Below are 23,664 nucleotides of genomic sequence, written 5' to 3' on the forward strand. Positions count from 1 at the left end.
GTTCTCATCATGCTTTTTATTTTAAATGTCTTGTTAATTTTAGTAATGATACTTGATGTGAAGTAGCTAGACATATCTCCTTATAGATGCATGCAGTCGCCATTGAATGTTATGACTCGTAATCTGTTAAAAATATTAATTTGTTTATTTGCGTTTAGCATAAGCAGTCACACATTTACATCATAAACATAGCAGTATAAATACTAGTAAAATTACCTAAAATGTTACATTGGCTGTTGAAAATTGCAAAACCCACTTTTAATTTGATTTTTTTATCAAGAAACGGCCTTTTATGGTCAGGCTTTTCTTCAGTTGGATAGGTTCAGTGCAATACATTTAGAAAGGGTCATTTTCCCTTCAAAAATGGAGGTTAGTGTATTAGTAGAAAGAAGTATGTATGTGTTTTAATGATTTTATTTATTGTCTGATCGTAATACTGTCTTGTTTCCCAGTTAGTAATTACAATCTGTCTGAATTACAATTATTTTCAATACACATCTTAGCACTCATATTGTTATTCAATAGATAGTTTCTTTTTTACTGAGGCATTGGACAACCACTTTAATCTGAGTAAACCATTTCTTATTTCACTGCTGCAGTATCATAAGCTTTCCCTGCTAGGTATATCTGAATTATGTTTACGCATAAAGGTGCAATACACTTCAAAGTCACCTTTTTTATTGATGGAACACTTGGTAAACGTTTTTTTTTAAGTCACCCCCAAAAAAGCCTGCTTCACAAGTCATCACTGGTGATCACAAGGCCATTGGCTATCTGGTTCTCAAGAATCAGCCCCTCCTCGTCCTCCTGCACAAACAATGGAGATAATTAAAATGATCAACAACAAGCATTTTAGGTCTGCACAATAGTTTTTCATACAAGGTCTAGGAAATAATTTATTAACCTATTAGATATATTTGCACCATAATTACGCAAAGGATTCATTGTCTACTAAAGTGCATAATGATCAAGTACACTTTATTCCTATTGTTTGGATTAACAGGTCACTCACCTCATCTCTGGGAATGTAGTCTTTTTCTGTGCTTCTGTACGACACTACATGGATAAGAGTATATACTCTGAAAGGAGAAACCGCACAGTTTAGTTTGAGGTTGTAATCGTATTCTATTCTTTCTGTCTTTTATTTGGAAATGTCTGTCTTTTATTTGGAAATGTCTGTCTTATGCATGTTTGGAAGGTGGTGTTATGTTGATATATCATGTATCATATTGTTTGAGAAATGTTTGCCCACCTGTGGTAAAGCATAGCCAGGAACTGCACCACTAGAAGCACAGCAAATGACAAGAGGAACATCAGACTGAGAGGCTCCACCTTCAGGTATTCTCCAGATGATGTGCCATTTGGCCAGATTTTTTCGATCTTGATACTAATCACATCATTTCCAATGGCTTGTAAAAAGAAGGTGGCCACAATCCACAAAACGTTGACGATGAAATACAGAAACACTGCCTGTAAAACAGCAAAAATATCATTCTACAAGCCATGTGGTAAACAAATAGATGGATTTAGAAGAAATTAATATAAAAGCCCACCTTGTTCCGTAGTGACTTCAGTTCCCTTGTCACTTCCTCTTTGTGTGCTTTATCATCAACAATTGGTGCAAGGTATCTCTCAAGCAGTTTCTTCCAAAAGTCATGTTCTTCCTGCCAAAATACATAGGGAAACATGGTAGCTATATTTGCCCATTTGTAATATTCATAATCCCTACCTAGATGAGGACAAACACGATGTTGCGCAACACTGTCTATTATTCAGGTCAGGGGCGGACTCGGACCAGAAATTAGCCCTGGCATTTATAACACACCTGCCGATTATTAGCCAGATATTTATAATTTTGCGCTAAAAACCCAGGTTAGACAGGCACACTGGGCTAAAAATGGACCAGCCCAACTCATTTAAGACGCCCCTGATTCAGATTATAATTCGAAGGGTGGTTATAGAGTACTGAATCTACTTGTTGCTGAAGTCCATTCCAGGCCAAATATGTAGAGAAAACAATGCCTGGAGCTGCATTGATAAGACACCAGGCGATACAACATAACATATAAATACAATATGAATGGTATGTGGCACTCAAGCAAATACCTCAGTCAGTTTCTCCACCTGTGGGGCAATGAGGGTCTTCTCTATGGCTCTTTTCACCCTCCTCTCCAGCCTCTCCATGCGGTTGGTTTTTAGGATCCTCCTGGCGGCCTCGTTAAGGGCGTACTGCAGCTCTTCTAGCTGGCTGTCGCTCAGCACGTCCTCTGGTCCCACCTTGTCCTTCAGCTCTCCGTTCACCGTGTCGGTTAGCATCATCACCAGTTCTTCACACACATCTTCCTGGTTCTTGTTCCTTAGAGTGTAGCGGATCTGCTCCTGAAGGTTCCTTTTCATGTTGGCGTAGGTCAATTTCTTCAGGAACTCTTCCTTGACAGGCTGAACCCAATCTATTTATTGAAAGAATGTTGTGTAGAGATGAGGGTGCTGTTGAGTATAATTCAACTTGCAGTTACAAACTGACTTTTTGTATGTTAGAGGTTACAGCTATACTCTTTAATTGATGTGATCATTTATCAATAATCATGTCTACAGGTTGCGCATTATTTCACAGGATGTTTCTATTGTTATCTACCTGGTATTGTATGTAGGAAATCAGTGGGTACTTTGATACCAGATGGTGGCTTAAGGTACTTGATTTAATTAAATGTTTTTAATTCATTGGTTATTATGATGTAACTACAATTTTACCATGTAACGTTTCAATAAATGCCTAGTCATTTCTGTACTGTAAGATTAAGTGCTTTCAATTCAAAAGGGTTAGCAAGAAGCAGGTTAGCAAATGGATGGTAAAGATTAGACTTTCATGTACTGAAACACCTACCACTTTGAGGTAGTATTTCTCTTTCTTCCTCGGTGAAGCCACTATAAAGCGAACCATCATAAAGCATATTATCATCATCTTCATTGTCATCTTCAATGCTGGAATAAGCACTCTCCTTTTTAGGAATGCTGTCAACACTGTCATCACTGCTGTGAACAAGATTATGAAACGTTACAACAGATATAGCACTTCATTTGATAAAAGTTTGCATTAAACAGTATAATGAGCAAGATCCTTTGGGCCTTTGTGAAATATTTTGTGCATGCCTTGTATCAGATTTTGAGTCGCTGTCTTTCTTGGCCAATTTGCTGTCTGAAGACTTTGAAAGTATTCCCTTGTTGTTTTCTTCATTCGGTGCATTATTTATCTCTTTCTTAGTGTTGGCCTGTTGTTCTTTCACCACCTGTTCGGTGACTTGCGTGTTTGGATTGACTGCCTGCTGGAGTTGCTGGAGTAGCAAGTTATCGGTCTCTTGAGTAACTTGTAGTTTCATATCCCAACAGCAGAGTTTGCAGTTGCGATCACAGAGAACATTCTGGGTCATCTTTTCTTCTTTTTCCTTGTTTGTCTCTCGGGTGCCCCATGTGACAATGTGCATGTTCACCAGCGAGTAGATTGTGAGCAAGAGATAACCACTGGGGATACAGATGAAGTACATCAGACCATAGATGATCATGCTGAACTCCTGGGGATGAAGGATGGCAGTTACCAGGTACATGACAGCCATTGACACCAGGAAGAGGCCAGTTGGGGTGATAAATGTGCCCTGCATAGCCATGTCACCTGGGGAACGAATGAAATTAAATGTGACTCGTAACAGTCTGACTTGGCACCAATCAACAATAGTGATGTAAGAGTACTTAGGCTGTACTTAGGCTGTCATGAGAGACTAAATACAGCTCAATGTCATACAGTATGTTTGGGTGAAAAGAAACTAGAACAAAGTCTACCTGTGGCATATTGATGATAGGTTAACCGACAATGTAAAAATATAGAAATAGTTATGATGGGACAGGCAATAACATTTTATTTATCACCAGCCCCCACCCTTTAAAAGATAAGCGGTAGCCTCAATCTTTGCATAAACAACTTGTGGTATGTAGTGAAAAGTCATTGCCAAAGCTTACCGATGATGGCGAAGAAGGATGCTAACATCAGAAAGGCATATAACACACTCATAATGGCTGCAATGATGATCTGGGCGTTTGGTTTTGCCAAAAAGCAAATTAACATGTAGAAAATAGGTGGGATGACTGCTATGATTATGGACAGGGTTCCTTCAATTTGGAACACAAACTGGAAAGCACCTAAAAGAAAGACAGAAAAAGGGTGAATACTTCCTGGAATGGAGATCTGTATATCCTAGCATATAAGAACAATACCATTTGAACTCATCTTCTTCTCCGCATTACTTTTATGGTTTTATTGAACCAAAGCAAAAGTAATATAGTGCTGTGAAAAAGTATTTGCCCCCTTTCTATTTTCTCTGCTTTTGCATATTTTTGATACGGAATGTTATCAGATCTTCAACCAAAACCTATTATTATGTAAAGGGAACCTGAGAAAACTAATAACACAACAATGAAATACGTATTTAATTTATTTCATAGACAAAGTTATACAACACCGAATGCCCGTGTGATAAAGTTATTTCCCCGTTACACTCAATAACTGGTTGTGCCACCTTTAGATGCAATGACTCCAACCAAACGCTTCCTGTGGTTGTTGATCAGTAAATTTGTCCCACCCTTCCCATTTTGTCCCATGCAGAACTGCTTTAACTCAGCGACATTTGTGGGTTTTCAAGCATGAACTGCTCGTTTCAAGTCCTGCCACAACATCTCAACTGGGATTAGGTCTGGACTTTGACTAGGCCATTCCAAAACTTAAAATGTGTTGCTTTTTAGCCATTTTCATGTAAACTTGATTGTGTGTTTTGGATCATTGTCTTGCTGCTGCATTGTCTTCCAGCTGCGCTTTAGCTTCAACTCACAGACGGATGACCTGACATTCTCCTGTAGAATTCTGATACAGAGCAGAATTCATGGTTCCTTCTACTAAGGCAACTCATCCAGGTCCTGAGGCAGCAAAGTATTCCCAAACCATCACACTACCACCGCCATGCTTGACTGTTTATATAAGGTTCTTACTGTGGAATGGAGTTTTTGGTTTTTGCCAGGCATAATGGGACTGATGTCGTCCAAAAGGTTATACTTTTGACTCATCTGTCCACAGAACATTCTTCCAAGAGTCTTGATGATCATCATTCCAGCTGCTTTTTGGCAAACTTGAGTCAACCTTTTGGGTGTTGCATAACTTTGTTAATTAAATCAATAAAATTAATATCCATTTTTTTTGTTATTTGTAAACTCAGGTACCCTTTATCTAATATTAGGTTTTGGTGGACATTCAGTGTCAAACATAAACAAAAATAGAGAAAATCAGAAAGGGGGCAAAAGCTTTTTCACGGCACTGTATACTGTAACTCTGTCACGCTCGTGATAATGGACCGACCAAGGCGCAGCATGATTTGAGTTCCACATCCTTTTATTAAGTGAGAACTTCTCAACAAAACAATAAACAACAACAACAAAACGTGACTTCCGTGGTGCAACAAACAAACAATATCCCACAAAAGCAGGTGGGAACAGGGACACCTTAAATATGATCCCCAATTAGAGACAACGATAATCAGCTGCCTCTAATTGGGAACCATACTCAATCCCAAACATAGAAATAAATCGACTAGAACACCCCCTAGTCACGCCCTGACCTACAACACCATATAGAACCAAGGGCTCTCTGTGGTCAGGGCGTGACAAACTCATGGGTTTTCAAACTTGTTTTGCCCAGGGACCCCTGACCAGGCAAACATGGGACCCAGTGACCCCCATCATAAATTAGCAACAAAAAAAAGTAAATAAACTGAATAGATTTGGGAGACAGTTTATTTTATTTTGACCTCCCCACTGTTCATTGGAAGAGGAAGTGTAAAGTCTAACATAGTCTATTAGCTAGAAAGGTATTTTGGTGGCATAGGAAACATTTAGCTTTTGTTAAGCACATTTTCTGCAATTCTACAAATTACTTCATGGACCTAAGAGAAAATATTGCAGTTTTAAGGCTGCAATTCTATGCATTTTGCCATGGCTAATGTTGTGTTCCTCTGCTCAAGCATTATAACAAAATCAATGGTCATGTGTCCTGAATGCCCGGTTAAAAAAATATATATTCTACCTAACTGTCTGACTGTGTTTCATTGTTAGTTCTCAAAGATGGTATTATTTAAAAAATATGTATAGTTCAATATCTTTTCTGCATGCTTTCTATTTGTTTTTGGTCACCTAAGTTAACACTGAAACTTTTTTTCCATCCCAAAATGTAATTTTCTATATCAGTAATTAACTCCAATGACTGTAATTTCCTCCATATTAAAGGGATAGTTTGAGATTTTGGCAATGAAGCATTTTATTTACTTCCCCAGAGTCCGATGGACAGGAACAGCTAGCATGTTAACTGTTCATTGCGCTAATGCTAGTTAGCATTGGCTCATGAAACTACCTCCTCGTGAAACTAACTTCCTTCATGCTGGACGCAGACGAAAAATGGTACCTAAGGTGATATTCTGTTGCAGCTAGCGATATTCATAAAACATTTTTTTTCATAAAAAGTCCCCCCAAATATTTTTTCTAACATAAAAACTAAATCGCAGACCCCTGCAATACCTCCGTGGACCACAGTTTGAAAACCCCTGCTTTAACTGATAGGTAGACATACTTTATGGTTATACCTTTAGCCCTGTGCCCTAAAATGTTAACTTTACTTTACTAATTGTTTAGAGTGTAAGATGTTGGGGGGTGTTAAGCTGACATATAGATTGTTTTAAGATGGTCATACTATGGATAATTTAATATTGATTTAGGCCTTTACTACTAAAGCCCATAGAAACGCATTGAATAACACATTCATAAATGTTTGTGCGAGTGTCCCTTTCCATAGAGTGGTTATAATAGTTTGTAGGTCAAACTGCAGGTGTGGAGGTGCGACACTGGCGGATGCGGTGGATTTAGGCGCATTCAATGCAAAAAAACAGATATCTCTAGTTTAAGCTGACAGATTTTGACAGGTATTTTTTTGTTACGTAATGTAGATTGACGCACCAGTTTTTAAGGGAGTAAGTGGTATATCTGCTTTAACCACAGCTCTAGTTATTCTAGGTCATACAGTATAATCGGTATTCATAAACATTAATTTCCAAGAAATAACCAAACAAGTACAATGTGAGATTGGTGCCCACCTGCTATCATCAGAGAAACGGAGGCAGGGCCAAGAATGGAGGAACTGACAGTGAATATCTGGTAGAAGATGTAGAGCCTGGAGATAGAAGAGTTCCTCTTGACTGTCTCATTGCCGCTGTGCAGGAGGTCCAGGGTGTTGGCTAGAGTGGAGGGCCCCCAGCGACGCCTCTGGTTATAGAACTCTTTGAACTCCTGAGGGGAGTTGGTGTAGGCGTCTGACGCAGCGTTGTACTCCACTCTCCAGCCCTGCTGGAGGAGCAGGGTGCACAGCCAGCGGTCCTCACCTGGCCAGGAAGAGGGAAGATACATGAGTCAATATACGAATCAGGTCCTAGGACAGGTGCGCACCATAATGATTATCTCTAGGGAATATGTAATCAGCTTGCAAATATGTACTGCACCCTTGGTCGACTGAAGCCAACAGAGATAGTTCAAGGAACTGTGATAATAATACTTTCTATGAACCACCTGTGTAAAGGCTGATATCGACAATCAAGTGTTGTTGATGAGAGAATAAGAAAGTAGTCACCTTGATCATATTGAACGTACTCAGAGGCTCTAGTTGCAGTGGTGGTATATCTCTTGAGCACATTGTCATCCATCAGAGCTGATCCCCTGAACAAGCTGAAGCATCCAGGACTGCAGAGGACTGAACCAAAAACGTGCTCAGCTGTTTTCTGGAGCCAGTGACCAACAGCGTACTCAAATTTCTGATACCACACCATTGGACCTACAATAGAATACAATGCACGTTAAATCTTTTGTCTTGCCCATTCACCCTCTAAATGACACACATACACAATCCATGCCACAATTGTCTCAAGACTTAAAAATCCTTCTTCTACCTGTTTCTTCATCTACAGTGATTGAAGTGGATTTAACAAGTGACGTCAATTAGGGATCATATCTTTCACCTGGATTCACCTGGTCAGTCTGTGTCATGGAAGAGCAGGTGTTCCTAATGTTTTGTACACTCAGTGTATATGCCAGACATAGCAATGTCTGAGTGGACCACCTAAATATTTGGTAAAGCTTTACTCACCCATTCCTGTTGGATGGATTCTTCCGCATGCAGCACCCACATTGCCGTACTTTCGAAGTCGATCCACCAGTAAGATCAGAGCTGCGGGGTGGAAGTCTGTATCCCCATCCAGAGCCATGATGTAGGTATTGTCATCAGATATGTGTTTTCTCTTACTGTCATTGTCATGCTGTGGCAACAGGAAACTCTCCCCATCCAATGATATTAGACTGGCACGGCAAGGATTATTCTGTCTCTGTACAAGACCCACAAAAGATATCATACACATTCATTTAGGAAAACCATGGACACCATGGCTGTCTACTGATTTAAATTAGCATGAAATGTATTACATACTGTTATCTTTTGAGGATTCTTGACAATGTATCCTTTCCACCCAAGCAGATAGTACAGGTACATGATCTGAAAGACATGTCAGATGCAAACCTATAAACATTAGATTTTCCTGAAGTGTTTCCATTCTATAACCAGAAAGCAATTGCAAGATATACATATATTCTTCAAGAAATGTAATTAAAGTATGTTAACATATAGGAATATGTAACATATTAACATAACATATTAAATATTGAAAATCATCCCACCCACCTGTGACCATCTCTTCTTGTTTCGGATCAGCTGTTTGTCTTTCAGATGAAAATACAGCATGTTTCCCTCTGGCATCACAAACATTAATCGCCCACCATATGGAGTCTCAATAATTGACACATCATCAGGCTCCTTATTGGTGAATACCCTGAAATACACAAACATTCAAGATTCATTATAATATAGTTTGCAGTCTTTGGATTTATAGAATTGTCAGTTGTAGTGAATGCGTCATTACGCGTGCTTGTGCTCATTAATTGACTCTATTGGTTCGGTTATATGGAACAAAGATCAAAGAAAAACAAAATATCCACTTACCTGTATACCTCTATGACCACATGAATGAGATCGGTCACATATTCGTTGACAAACTTTTTGCCTGTCTCCTTTTCTATCATGAATGCGTCATCTACAAATATGTGGCATTCAAAGTCAAAAACATCTTTATGTTCCTCTTTTGGGTCACCTCTGTACCGGTCCAACCTGAAACCATCAAGACACATATGATTACATAAAGTCAGATTTTTCTGCTTAACATTATGATCGCCTCCTTATCATTCGTTCTATTTTCTGAAAGTCTTTTGGCCCCGTACAACTGATATGGAACGCATTTTACACAATGTTTGTGATACAAATTATATCTTGTGATACAACAAAGAGTTTGTCTGTACAAACATGTTTACACAAACATTTTACAGTGTCACAACAACTCTTGTGTACTTATTTTTGTTCAGAAAAACTCTCTGTTGTATCACAACCGTTTGTGCCAAATGTGTTTGTGCCAAAAGGCTTCATGAGTTATACAACTTGAGTGTGTACGGGGCCATTGTTTTGTGTTGTATACAAGAGGCCTCTGCTTTACCTGAACATGGATGTCAGGATCTTCAACATCTCATCATAGGTCTCATGCCACATTGTTGCACAGAGGTAAATAACACAATTTTCCACGTCATCAACAACACTACTGTAAAATGAAAAACATTGGGAAAGTGTGAGAACTTGTTTGGATGGATGGGGAGAGAGAACTGTTTCTAATCATGTTAATGTCAGTGAGTATATTTCAGCACAATTCCACTGAGTCTCTGTGTTTTATAGTACACTGTCGGTAAAACTAAACAATACGTCTATTTGCACTGTTGCAATGTGAAGTATTGGACCACATGGACTTAATCAATTAAATAGCAGAATCTTGCCTCTCTTGGTTCCTCGTTCGTACAACCTTCATCTTGGTGTTCAGAAGCAGAGACAGGTCGATGAAGGCAGACTCGTATAGGCGTCGCACAAACAGCTCAGTTGTGCGCTCGATCCTCTGGACCCTGAAGTTCCACACGTAGTAGGTGCATGTGATGAGCCCGAGCCACATGCAAATCCCCTCCAGCGCAAGTAGGGAGAAAGGCCAGGTCCAGTAATGGCTGCTCAAAGAAGTCCTGCAGATGCTCTTGGTGATCTCCAGCATCACAACTGTGCTAGTGTTCTTTGTGCTTAGTTCAACTAGGCTCGAGCAAAAGTCTGTGATAGAAGTTGTGTCGGCCCCAGCTAGGTCTTCAGATTGCGTTAGGAAAAGGATCATGCCGAGGATAAGAACGGCAGGCCCAGTGAAGCAGACAGGGAAGGCGAAGCTCATTCGCACAGAGTGGATCTTACAAGCCACCACCCCAAACCAATGGCATGCAGCAGAGAAAAAGGCTTGGAGGAAAAGGAGAATAAGACCAATATCAAGTGTCTCTCTATGCCTTGCAATTGTATTTTCATCGTCATCTGCCTTAGCAGTGAAATCAAAATCTGACCATGCAATGTTTTCCTGTATCAACACGTGGTAGATGAGGTACACAGCAGCAATGACTACTATCCTTAAGAGGCTGGATATCACAAACACAAAGTCTCTGAAGGTGTCCAACTCAGTCAGCATTTCTTGCATGTTGTTGCTCGCCTGCACTGGGTTTTCCCACCAGGTCAGAGAAACCAAAAAGGATGCAAAAACTGCAATGCCAACATACCAATAACAGTCATCTTCCTGGCCTGATACAAAAGAGGATACTCGAACGTAATAGTCTGCCCCAAGGAGAAAGTAGCCAGTCAGGACAAGCATAAGAGAACAAATGGGGAAGATGATCTTCCAGTTCTCTCTCTGCAGGCGAAATGCTATCTGTAGGACAGAGGAAAGCATGCAGACTCCCCCAGAGATGAACAGGTTTGTGAGTACATCAAACTGGGGCATCACTACCAGCACCAGGATGGAGGTCCCAAGAGACACCAAGCATTCAATGCCACACACCTGAAAGATATAGATTTCAATTTGTATTGACAGCAAGCAATTCAAGGAGCAATTAAGAGTTACAAAGATCACCAAGGAGTCAAATTGTGTAGTATTTCACAGTGTCAACTTACAATTCCCATAGTTCTCATGTTTGGCGGAACAAAGTTCTTGAAAGCGCATTTCCACAGTGACTTGAGGAACACGAGCAGGTTGGGCACCACCAAAGAGCACACCAGCATGAGCACGTAGTATTGTCTTTCCTTGGGAGTCCTAGTTGATGTGGGGCTTGAGAGTGTGGATAGAACGAGCAGAGAGCCCTGCAGATTGGATGTATAAACACAACTGACATCAGACTTTTTATATTATAAAATCAAAGGTGACTGAATTAATTAATTTAGACACTGATCTACACAGGGTTGGGTAATAGCTGATTACCTGTAATCAGTTACATGTAATCAGATTTAAAATATAATAATACTGGAATCCATTATGTTACTATCAAAAATATTGTAATCAGATTACATATACTTTAAAAAAAAAAGAAGAAATTTAATTAACGATTTTTTTCTTGGATTACTTTTAAATTCAGAAAAGACATAGGCAACAATACATTATGACACCTTTCTGTTTTCTCAATGACATTAAATTCAGCACTGAAACAAGGCTCAAGTTTAAGTTTGTTCCATCTGAGTGAGTCTGACCACGTCAGAGACCACTATGATGACACATCAAATGCGTTTGATGAGCTCTATTTGTCTTCTTCTAAAGCCTCTTAAGGGGAAAGTAATCGAAAAGTAAATTAATGTAATCAGATTACGTTACTGAGTTTGGTTAATCCAAAAGTTATATTACTGATAACAATTTTGGACAGGTAACTAGTAACTGTAAAGGATTACATTTAGAAAGTAACTTACTCAACCCTGAAACTACATAGTGAGTGAGAACATTTCCTTCATAGTATTTTGACTTCACAAGGAGAATGTTTGCAGTGTACATGTTAGAGAGAAGAACAGATAGGAGAGACAAAGTGTCTAGGGTACAGTCATGTCATAAATTCTCTTGCTCCACATGTGCCCATGGAGATGGCAATACCAGCTGAGACGGTAAGGGGAAACGTACAAGAGGCTTTAATTAGTATCACTTCTGTCAATGGAAACATTATTAATTTAGTTCGAAAAAATCGATTGCTCAGTCGTTGTCATGCATGGACTACAGTATCACATAAATAATATGTGGATATTGACCAGTGGAGTCTGCTGAGTGGAGAACGGCTCATAATAATGGCTGGAGCGAAGCGAATGAATGGCAACAAACCATGTGTTTGATGTATTTGATACCATTCAACTTATTCCGTTCCAGCCATTACCACAAGCCCGTCCTCCCCAATTAAGATGCCACCAACCTTCTATGGCGACAGGGTAGCCTAGTGGTTAGAGCGTTGGACTAGTAACTGGAAGGTTGCAAGTTCAAAACCCCCGAGCTGACAAGGTACAAATCTGTCGTTCTGCCCCTGAACAGGCAGTTAACCCACTGTTCCTAGGCCATCATTGAAAATAAGAATTTGTTCTTAACTGACTTGCCTAATTAAATAAAGGTAAAATATAGACATAACATATTTATATATATACCCTCTCATTAAAGACAGTCATGAGTTTTGTCTCATATAGAACCCATACCACTTCCCTTGTAAATTATTAATCAATGCTGGTGTGGGTAAGGGAACGGTGGGCCCAGTGAAGCAGACAGGGAAGGCGAATCTCATTCGCATATAGATCTTACAAGCCACCACCCCAAACCAATGGCATGCAGCAGAGAAAAAGGCTTGGAGGACAAAAGACAATAAGACCAATATCAAGTGTCTCTCTATGCCTTACAATTGTTTTTTCATCGTCATCTGCCTTAGCAGTGAAATCAAAATCTGACCATACAATGTTTTCCTGCATCAACACGTGGTAGATGCTTTGGTAGATGCACACAGATGAGGTACACAGCATGAGGTACACACCACTCCATCATTTCTGGGTTTTCCCACCAGGTCAGAGAAACCAAAAAGGATGCAAAAACTGCGATGTCAACATACCAATGACAGACTTTTTCCACATTTTGTTACATTACAGCCTTATTCTAAAATTGATTAAATAGTTGTTTCCCCTCATCAATCTACACACAATACCGCATAATGACAAGGCAAAAACAGGTTTTTAGAAATGTTTGCTAATTTATTTAAAAATAAAAAAATTAAATCACATTTACATACGTATTCAGACCCTTTGCTCAGTACTTTATTGAAGCACCTATGGCAGTGATTACAGCATCAAGACTTCTTGGGTATGACGCTACAAGCTTGGCACACCTGTATTTGGGGAGTTTCTCCCATTCTTCTCTGCAGATCCTCTCAAGCTCTGTCAGGTTGGATGAAGAATGTTGCTGCACAGCTATTTTCAGGTCTCTCAAGAGATCGATCAAGTTCTAGTCCAGGCTCTGGATGGGCCACTCAAGGACATTCAGTACAAAGACTTCTACCGAAGCCACTGCTACATTTTCTTAGCTGTATGCTTAGGGTCGTTGTCCTGTTGGAAGGTGAATCTTCTCCCCAGTCTGAGTTCCTGAGTGCACTGGAGCAGGTTTTCATCAAGGATCTCGCTGTACTTTGCTCCGTTCATCTTTCCCTCGATACTGACTGGTCTCCCAGTCCCTGCTGCTGAAAAACATCCCCACAGCATGATGCTGCCACCACCATGCTTCAGCGTAGGGATGGTGCCAAGTTTCCTCCTGATGTGGCGCTTGACATTCAGGCCAAAGAGTTCAATCGTGTTTTCATCAGACCAAATAATCTTGTTTCTCATGGTCTGAGAGCCTTTAGGTGCCTTTTGGCAAACTCCAAGGAGGCTGTCATGTGCCTTTTGCTGAGGAGTGGCTTCTGTCTGGCCACTCTACCATAAACGCCTGATTGTGCTACAGAGATGGTTGTCCTTCAGGAAGGTTCTCCCATCTCCACAGAGGAATTCTAGAGCTTTGTCCGAGTTGCCATTGGGTTCTTGGTCACCTCTCTGACAAATTAAGTTGTAGAAACATCTCAAGGATTATCAATGGAAACAGGATGCACCTGAGCTCAATTTTGAGTCTCATAGCAAAGGGTCTGAATACTTTTGTAAATATTGTCTTTCTTTTTTTGTTGCAAAAATGTAGATAAAACTGTTTTTGCTTTGCCATTATGGGGTATTGTGTGTAGATTACTGAGAAAAAATATATTTAATCCATTTTAGAATATGGCTGTAACATAACAAAATGTGGAAGAAGTCAAGGGTCTGAATACTTTCCCGAAGGCATTGTATCTGATATGGTATGGATTCGATATACATTAAAGGGATGGTTTACCCAAATTACACAATTACATATTGGTTTCCTTGCCCTGTAAGCATTCTACGGACAAGGTAGATGTCTGACAACAAACAATCCATGATTTGTTTTAATTTCCCTGGCACTGTTCCACATGCTAACATTTTAGCATTTGTGGCACAAATCCCATTAAATCATTCAAGTCATGGGACCAAAATTTGGACTTGATATGTGAAAAAATGCTAATATCTGTCCCATTACTTAAATGGGATTTCTGCCGCAAATGCTAAAACGTTAGCATATGGAAACAGTGCCAGGGAAACTAAGCCAAATCATGTATTGCTGCCATACCTTATCCATAGACTGATTACAGGACAAGGAAACCAATGTGTTATTTTGTAATTTGGGTGAACTATTCCTTAATTCCTAAAATATGATTATAAGATGACATCACAGGAGGTATTATGCTTGAAAGTGTTGATCCAGTAGTTGCCAGGTTCAGGGTGCTGGTCCCTAATTGTGGCTCACCTTGCTGATGACAGCACTGGACAGGACCATTATCCCCACGAACCCTGCCACCAGGTGCTGGAACAACTCAAAGCATCTTCTCTTCTCCTCTTTCTCAGCACCAATGGGATTCAACTGGAATGGATCCCAGGTGTCCCTGTGACAGTATCGAAAACAATTTCAAACATTTAGTTAAAACTGTTTTTACTGATTCATAAACCATCCTTAAAACGTGAACTGGAAGTCTTTATAAACCCTTTATAAACTGTTACTTTAATATCTAACGTGAAGATATGTTATATCAAAGGAAGTCCAGTGGCACAAGTGAATCACAAGTGGCATTAAACAACATCCATTTTCAAGTGTGTGGCAGGCAAAGATGACAATATATTAGGCACTATTGAATCCTTGGAAATGGGACTGTTGATGGGGTACAGTAGATACTGACAACTGCATACCCAAGTCTACATATATCTAATGAGCTTTGGCTTTGAAACATCCAAACACACCCAACCCAATTGTGACCATCCCTACAAGTTGAATCACCCTAATTAAGATAAGACCATTCTCCATTATATTAACCTTATGTAAACTATTGCTTATACAAGCTTTGTGGGCTAAGTGTCATCTCTACCAGGCTTACTGAAAGAAACTGATTTGAAGAGGGAACCAGATGTTGATAATCTTGTGTCAAATAATTCATCTGAATAGACTGTTGATTATGATGTAGCTCAGTGGTTCTCAACCTGGCCACCTATAACATAGGCCTGATCATAAGCATTACACCTATATTTGTAGGCTATTATTCACCCTAAAACATGAATGTATTGCTAATCATCTGTCATGCTCGTTTGAATGAGTCTCAATATACTTATTGTAAGCATAATGTAGTAATGAATAATACATTGTCAGATCTCTTTGTTTTTTCATTCCTATTGATATGCTTATCAGAACAAAATGTCATAAGAAGCATTTGGGAAGGAATTAAACCTTGCTTCCTTAAAAAACTGGTTCCACGTCATTTCAACAACAAAAACAACAATTAAATGTGATGAGGTTGAATCAACATGGAACATGGATTTGAAAAAAGTCATCAGCGTAAGACATTTTTGTCTGTTTTTCACCCAACTTGCAACCTAAATCCAATGACATGGTGAAATTTGTTGTGGATTTCAAATTGAATTCACACGAGTTGACAACTCAACCAAATGTAAATCTAAACTAGTGGGTTGTAATGTACACTGAATGCACAAAACATTAGGAACACCTTCCTAACATCGAGTTACACCCTCTTTTGCCCTCAGAACAGCCCCAATTCGTCGGGACATGGACTCTACATTGTGTCGAAAATGTTCCACAAGGATGCTGGCCCATGTTGAGTCCAATGCTTATCACAGTTGTGTCAAGTTGGCTGGATGTCCTTTGGTTGGTAGACCATTCTTGATACACACAGCTGTTGGTTGTGAAAAACCCAGCAGCATTGCAGTTCTTGACACACTCAAACCAGTTCGCCTGGCACCTACTGCCATACCCCACTCAAAGGCACTTAAATATTTTGTCTTGCCCATTCACCCTCTGAATGGCACACACACAGTCTCAAGGATTAAAAATCCTTCTTTAACCCATCTCCTCCCCTTCATCTACACTGATTGAAGTGGACTTGTTTCCTATGCATAGTCACTTCGCCCCCACCTACATGTATAGATTACCTCAACTAGCCTGTACCCCTGCACACTGACTCGGTACCGGTGCCCCCTGTATATAGCCTCGTTATTGTTATTGTTATTGTGCTACTTTTTGTTATTACTTTTTATTTTAGCCTACTTGGTAAATATTTTCTTGTTCTTGAACTGCGCTGTTGGTTAAGGGCTTGTAAGTAAGCATTTCACGGTAAAGTCTGCACTTGTATTGTATGTAGCGCATGTGGCAAATAAAGTTTGACTTGATTTAACAAATGACATCAATAAGGGATCATAGCTTTCACCTGGATTCACCTGGTCAGTCTGTGTCATGTTCCATGTTCCTGTCTGTGTCAAGGTTTTGCGCACTCAGTGTATATCTTCAAAACAAAATGCTCATTACCGTCCAAATAATGGTCAATTATATCTGTCATTGGACATGGTATAGTTGTATCATGATATGTTGTATTACCTCTATTTAGTATGATTTCAGTATAGGTAGAATATTTTCAATTTATGGAATAATTTCATTTTTTTTCTACAGAGCTAATTATTTTCAGGATCAGGCCCTGTGAATCCTAACAGTTTTGCCTGAAATTATTCCCACATTCCATCTGAATGTATTTATTTTAGATGACTAAAACGTACCTGTGCCTCCCTTCCCTTTTCCGCCCTCTGAATTTGAGCTCCTCCATGTTTCCCCGTCCTTAGTGGTAGAGCTTAGTAGTCCTTAGTAGAAGTCCATTTACTGAGGTACTAAGGTATTGATATGCCTACATTTACTTTAATCAACTACCACTGTCTGCAACGCCTCGCCCCTCCCTCGTTTACTGCTCATTAGCCATAAAGAGGTACAAGGATCATAAGTAAAGACACTTTAACGTCTTTATTATCGCCCACAGAAATGAATGAAACAAGAAATGTGGCATTATGAGGTGTCTTTTTGTTTGCCTTTATGACAGTGTACATGTGAAAGGTTGATTTACATGTTGTATGTACAAAATTAAAGACCTCAAAGATTTACATGTCTTCAGTGGGGCAATTTGTTTACCAAGATGAGTTACATAGCAACAATGTTTTGAGAATATGTTTGATAACCTAGAGAGTTCAGAGGGGTTATTTCCTTGTTAATGTGTACAGTAATCAATTATAAAAAATAAAAAAATCCTGCCAAGGATGTAGGACATAAGAAAGTGAAGACCTTTTTGATTTAACAAAACAATTTAAGTTATTAGAGCAATCAAAATGTCTGAATTGACTTTATCCAGTATACCCAGACATGACAAAGTAGATTTTCTTCTATTCTTGACTGGCCAAGGTTAAGCATTCAACCTCAGGGATAGTTAATATAGTTAGTTATAGTCATTCCTTTTTTTTAATAAATAGTTTTTATGTCATTTATTTCACATTTATTCATCCAAGTTAGACTCTTTAGATATATATTTTTTAAAGGTTTTTATGATTTTCAACTGAATTACAAATACAGGGACGCACTTTACAACTTACTACGGTATCACAGATCATTAGCATGGAACCCAAAATATCCCTGTTGTTCACTCAGAAGAATCTGAGAGGGCAATATGACCCCTTGGCCGATGTGCCAGGTTTAGCTGATACTAATTACAGTAAATCCCAGCTATCCATTCAACTTGAACTTTGATATGACACACTATTACACTGACTATCATAACAAGCAAGCAAACCCAACCCTAACTCATACTCAATTGTTTTCAATGCAATAGATTGGCAAGTAATAACATTTAATTGGATATGTTGGTTGCATGGTTACCTGATATTTCTGTTTATTCGTTGTCAAATGATAATCAATAAACCTACAGAAGCACTGAGAGAACAAACATCTGAGACAGCTCTAACTATTTGACCACTTTCTATGTGTGTGTGTGTGTGTGTGTGTGTGTGTGTGTGTGTGTGTGTGTGTGTGTGTGTGTGTGTGTGTGTGTGTGTGTGGAGAGAGAGAGATGTTACACTAGGTTGGGCAAAGATAACTATTTGCTCCACAGCTGTTTTGGGGAAGAGGGGTTAGGGGTTGAAGCTGGGTCTGGAAGTGGGGGGTAGTTGTACATTGCTAGAAAAGCGTATTTACGAGCCGTCAGATAAGAGGGCTTCAGTGATGAGGAAATGCCCAAAGTTTAAGTTTGTTGAAAAGTTCAGATCGATGACCTCTTGATTTAGTTAACTGATCAAGTCTCTAAAGTTTGGTAAGCTATAATTTTATCTTGATCCTTATATGTCTTGATCTCTCCCATTGTTCAGTAGCTCAGAAAGCATCTCTGCATGGAACATTTTCTGAATTCTGAATGTATAGGATGTTACACACAGACATTGCTTCAAGCCGTTCCTTTACACCCTTTATGAGCCATCTCCTTCTCCCCTCTCCTCCCTCTCCTCATTCTTCTGAAATACTGTAACAATCTCAACCATCGCCAAATAGAAGTAGACATTGTGTAAAACTTTTTCTTTCTCTCTCTCCCACTCCCCTTTGCTTTCTGTTAACCCCCTACCGCCTCTCCCCTCCCCCACTGCTCCTCTCTATGGTCTCTCTCTCTTCATCTCTCATGTTGGATAACAGCTGGGGTTGCAGAACAAAACCAGCTATGTAATTTCAACTGACGGACATTCAACTTGAAAAAACAAAATAACCTGTAGTGCATGTTGGCAACATTCTACTCTGCTCTGTCTTTTTTCTACCTCTCTCAAAAGTGTTCAGTTCCTTTTAAAGATTCAGGACAGATTCATTGTAAAAACATTTCTGTGGCACTATCATCCGCCTGCCCACCCAACCACCCCCACACCCACCCGTCTCCCTCGTGTCAATATCTCCCTCCATTGTGTAATATTTGTTCATCGACAAGGTTCTGTTCTGTTTCAAGCCAGGTCTGTAACTATTTTACCACTTTCTATGCTATACGTGTACAGTATCTATCTGTTAAATATTCTACAATTAAATTATTTGTGCATTTGTAACAGGTTAGGTTCTCTTATCAACACAACGGACATCCTTATCTTTACATATGTCACCAAAAGTAGTCAAAGTCCATTTGAACATGACAACCATATTATGTCATAGGTTCTGTGGTGCTCTGTGCAATTCTAGCGTTGTTTTTGTTGGTGGTGAACTATTTGGTGAATAATACAGTTCTCTTCAAACAAATACAGTATAATACATTATTTATGACATTTGTTAGTTTTGAGTTATAGATTCAGACCTAGTACTTAATCTCAACCTTATTGTGTTTTCAAAACAATAAAAAGTTAGGCTATCCTGGTTTAATGAGGCAAAATACATTATAATCGGCTTATCAGTTTATGGCCTATGATGATTGTCACATGTAGAAAATATGAGCTCAGTGTTTTTTTTCCAAATGGTTCATTTGTTGCTAGATTGTTTTTGTGTGATGCATGCCATAGCATATTTATGAACTTTCACCAAGTTCTAGACCCCTGTGATTGGGTCTGGCCCTTTACAAAAGTATTTTCAATGTGGGCTGCTCTGAGGTTTGCTTTGCCACTGTTCTTATACTGTTCCCACATAGTTTAAAGTGTAAATAAAACCACACGGGTTCAATTATTTTAATCAAAGCTGATCTTGCTGTTTATGGCACTCTTCTGTTTTTCTGTCATGGTGTTATCAGTGTTGTCGTGGTGTTGTTGTGTTACTGTGTTTTAGTGTTGTGTTGTTAAGACTACAGAGCTTAACAGGTCTGTATCCTTCAACAGATGATGTCGGTGAACATGGTGTCTAACATCAGTCCAGTAGGGGGAGTAAGAGAGACACATTCTGCCACAGTGGGAGGGAGTAAACCCCTGCACCGCTTCATAAGAGGGGAGCCGAAGATTATTGGGGTGAGACTGGAAAACAGAGAACTGATGTATTCATTGTTAACAAATACTCCAAGATATCATTGCAGACAAAAATGTAAACTTTGAATTTGAGGATTTACCGTTAACTTAGTGGTAGCACTTTACATTACAGTACAAAATAAAGTGGTAATAGCACGGTAACAGACTACAGTTCCTCATAATGAAAACATTATATGCCCAGATACCCCATAATTTATGTGTAAATATATAATTTCTCTGTCTGTTTGGTTAGATTGTAATGCTGTTCATGGGCTCATCACTCTTCCTCTTGGCGATTCCCATGAGAATGGATCCACTGGAGTCCTCTGCGGAGAATTTCACCTCTTTTTGGCTAGGAATACTTGTATGCATTTCTTGCGTGTGTCTATATAAATCTATCATATTGACAAACCAAATGGCATACCATAACATCTAACTTACAGTAACACATAACAAGGAGTCTTAAGCCCGCATTTTCAAATCTTCCAATCAATGATATCTTTTTCCCATGACAGTTTGTGTTTTTGAATCTATAAATCCGCTCCCTCCGCTGTTTTGCAGTTCATCATCTGTGGGCTGTTATACGTGTTCACAGAGAAGAATACTTCAAAACAATTGGTGAGTAACATGAATTGGAATTCAGTGTAAAGGCATTACAGATGTAAGATCTTCATTTGATCACCCTGTTCCAGGATAACTTTCCTGCAGGAAATGAAATTCTCTTGAGTATAAGACGTTTGGTTTGAATTTTATGACCCCTTTAGGTATATATATATAAAAATAAAATAATGATTTTATAAAATATTGAATTTGGACTTTAGTACCAAATCCCAGAGAAACACATTGAATAACACATTCACAAATGGCAAAAAAGACAGTCAAAAAATAAATCATAAGGAATAAGGCTTTGAAGTATCTGTCCTATATCTAGGCGATATAAGAAAGTCTGATGATGCTGTGACACACCGCCCCAGACCATGACGGATCCTCCACTTCCAAATCAATCCCGCTCCAGAGCACAGGCCTCGGTGTAACGCTCATTCCTTCGATGATAAATGCAAATCCGACCATCATACCTGGTGAGACAAAACCGCGACTCGTCAGTGAAGAGCACTTTTTGCCAGTCCTGTCTGGTCCAGTGACAGTGGGTTTGTGCCCATAGGCGACGTTGTTGCCGGTGATGTCTGGTGAGGACCTGCCTTACAACAGGCCTACAAGCCCTCAGTCCAGCCTCTCTCAGCCTATTGCGGACAGTCTGAGCACTGATGGAGGGATTGTGCATTCCTGGTGTAACTCGAGCAGTTGTTGTTGCCATCCTGTACCTGGCCCGCAGGTGTGATGTTCGGATGTACCGATCCTGTACAGGTGTTGTTACACGTGGTCTGCCACTGCGAGGACATTGCAATTTATTGCCCTGGCCACATCTGCAGTCCTCATGCCTCCTTGCAGCATGCCTAAGGCACATTCACGCAGGTGAGCAGGGACCCTGGGCATCTTTCTTATGGTGTTTGCGGTCCAACTAATCCCAAACCATCTGTTGATTGTGGAGGCCCGGTCATATGATGCAGCACTCCATCACTCTCCTTCTTGGTCAAATAGCCCTTACACAGCCTGGAGGTGTGTTGGGTCATTGGCCTGCTGAAAAACAAATGATAGTCCCAGATAGGATATCGTATCGTTGCAGAATGCTCTGGTAGCCATGCTGGTTAAGTGAGCCTTGATTTCTAAATAAATCACTGACAGTGTCACCAGCAAAGCACCCCTACACTATCACACCTCCTCCTCCATGCTCCATGCAATGGTCTATTTGCATATAGGCCTACTGCAGCTCTGATCGATTATGCCACGCAGGTCTGTGTAGAGTATGGCTTGTCAATGCAATAGAATCCTACTCCAATGAGTGCCTTGAAAGAGGCTTTGTCACAAAGTGCTTGCTGTTTTTTCACAATTTTCTTTGTTCTCACCCTCCAGGTGACAGCAAGCCTGGCCCTTAGTATCATCTCTATATTGGGGGTCACAGTGGCTTTCTTTGAATTCCTTAAAGGCATCCTGAACATGCAGTATTACCATTACCGCTATTATTATTCCTACTATGATGACATCACAAACTCTACCAGAGTTGATGTCCCCTGGCGTAAACATCATACGGTAAATGTTGTTGTTTTTGTTGCTGTTGTTGTTGTGAAACTGGATCACTGCTATCTGGAAAAATTATTATTGGCACTCTTCTCTTGGGTATTTAGTTTGTGACAATCTCTTTAAAATCGCATCCAGTAAATGGAATAAAGAAAAGATAAACATCTTATAACACAGCTTTAAACTGTAAACGTTTTCATTTTTTCTAAATAAAGAGACCCTTAATCTTGCTCTCTCTCCTGACAGGGCCAGTTGCTCAGCCTTGAGGCTGTATTCATGTATCAGAGCTTAGTGGGAATGGTGTTCCTAATAATGATGACAGCATTTGCCAGGGCTGCCTTGCGGTCCAGTAAGACACAGGTAAAGTACTGTGGCAGTGACAAACCTTATATTTATCCTAGCCTGGGGGCTTGTAGACTGTGGTAAGTATGCGAGTGCAATAAATCAAATGCATTTAGATTTTTAAGTGCCCTAAAGAATCTGACATAATCTTATCTGTAAATGATGTTATTACAGTGTATGTTTCAGTGGAGGCTGGTGAGGGGAGGACGACTCATAATAATGGCTGGAACAGAGCAATTGGAATGGCATCAAACACAGAAACCATGTGTTTGATACTATTGCACTCAACCGCTCCAGCCATTATCCCAAGCCTGTCCTCCCCAATTAAGGTGCCACCAACGTCCTGTGGTATGTTTGTACTGTATAGAGTGTACATAATGTTTTTTTGTCTTTCTCTTGCAAGGTGAATGCCTAAGATAAACTCTGTCCTTTTTCTTCTTTACAGGCAATTGTGGTAATGAACAATCTACCATCAGCAGACTGAATGAAGAAAAAGCAAGCCTTTTATGACTGTCTCTGCCATGATGGATGGATAGAAAACTTGCATTTATTGATATAAAATAAATGTATTCAATGTGTAGAACATTTTATTAAATCCGCATATAGAAATTGTCTTTGTATACACTTTACTTTGAAATAAATGTAATAAAATAACACATCCATGTAATACAATAAACAATGAACATGATCATTATATGCCACTCACAGCATTGTCATTTCATAGAACACTG

At 39.6% G+C, this 23,664-nt stretch overlaps 2 protein-coding genes across 4 annotated transcripts; one reads left to right on the top strand and one right to left on the bottom strand.

Moving 5' to 3' along the window:
- Window positions 1–122: 122 nt before the first annotated feature.
- On the bottom strand, window positions 123–17,339 carry LOC112257120 (chitin synthase chs-2). 2 transcript variants are annotated; one of them, XM_024430690.1, is made up of 19 exons: window positions 17,243–17,339; window positions 14,937–15,072; window positions 11,201–11,386; window positions 10,006–11,087; window positions 9,675–9,776; window positions 9,131–9,295; window positions 8,813–8,960; window positions 8,561–8,626; window positions 8,225–8,459; window positions 7,712–7,912; window positions 7,182–7,466; window positions 4,012–4,191; window positions 3,151–3,667; window positions 2,885–3,030; window positions 2,107–2,450; window positions 1,554–1,664; window positions 1,253–1,470; window positions 1,013–1,079; window positions 123–807 (listed from the first exon to the last, which is right to left on the bottom strand). In XM_024430690.1, the coding sequence occupies exons 1-19, from the start codon at window positions 17,287–17,289 to the stop codon at window positions 736–738; spliced, it is 4,308 nt and encodes a 1,435-aa protein (XP_024286458.1). In that variant the 5' UTR covers window positions 17,290–17,339; the 3' UTR covers window positions 123–735. The 2 variants fall into 2 exon arrangements, with proteins under 2 accessions (XP_024286458.1, XP_024286452.1); XM_024430684.1 differs by having other exon boundaries at window positions 2,885–3,033.
- Window positions 17,340–18,663: 1,324 nt separating this feature from the next.
- Window positions 18,664–23,664, top strand: LOC112253056. 2 transcript variants are annotated; one of them, XM_024425052.1, is made up of 7 exons: window positions 18,664–18,813; window positions 20,333–20,458; window positions 20,709–20,819; window positions 21,017–21,073; window positions 22,427–22,603; window positions 22,838–22,951; window positions 23,379–23,664. In XM_024425052.1, exons 2-7 carry the CDS (start codon window positions 20,333–20,335, stop codon window positions 23,415–23,417), a joined length of 624 nt encoding a protein of 207 aa, XP_024280820.1. In that variant the 5' UTR covers window positions 18,664–18,813; the 3' UTR covers window positions 23,418–23,664. The 2 variants fall into 2 exon arrangements, with proteins under 2 accessions (XP_024280820.1, XP_024280738.1); XM_024424970.1 differs by lacking the exon at window positions 18,664–18,813 and adding an exon at window positions 19,384–19,489.

This window comes from Oncorhynchus tshawytscha, linkage group LG01 (assembly GCF_018296145.1).
Source record: "Oncorhynchus tshawytscha isolate Ot180627B linkage group LG01, Otsh_v2.0, whole genome shotgun sequence".
Lineage (NCBI taxonomy): Eukaryota > Metazoa > Chordata > Actinopteri > Salmoniformes > Salmonidae > Oncorhynchus > Oncorhynchus tshawytscha.

What these genes read in the sequence shown, in the direction of transcription:
- LOC112257120 (XM_024430684.1), bottom strand. Translation starts at nt 17,289, where the DNA reads ATGGAGGAGCTCAAATTCAGAGGGCGGAAAAGGGAAGGGAGGCACAG. An exon ending in GTACGTTCAATATGATCAAG is followed by an intron (nt 7,467 to 7,711) that starts GTGACTACTTTC and finishes CTTCCTGGCCAG; the next exon opens with GTGAGGACCGCTGGCTGTGC. An exon ending in AGAAATACTACCTCAAAGTG is followed by an intron (nt 2,451 to 2,884) that starts GTAGGTGTTTCA and finishes TTCAATAAATAG; the next exon opens with ATTGGGTTCAGCCTGTCAAG.
- LOC112253056 (XM_024425052.1), top strand. Translation starts at nt 20,333, where the DNA reads ATGATGTCGGTGAACATGGTGTCTAACATCAGTCCAGTAGGGGGAGTA. An exon ending in AGAATACTTCAAAACAATTG is followed by an intron (nt 21,074 to 22,426) that starts GTGAGTAACATG and finishes CTCACCCTCCAG; the next exon opens with GTGACAGCAAGCCTGGCCCT. An exon ending in CCTGGCGTAAACATCATACG is followed by an intron (nt 22,604 to 22,837) that starts GTAAATGTTGTT and finishes CTCTCCTGACAG; the next exon opens with GGCCAGTTGCTCAGCCTTGA.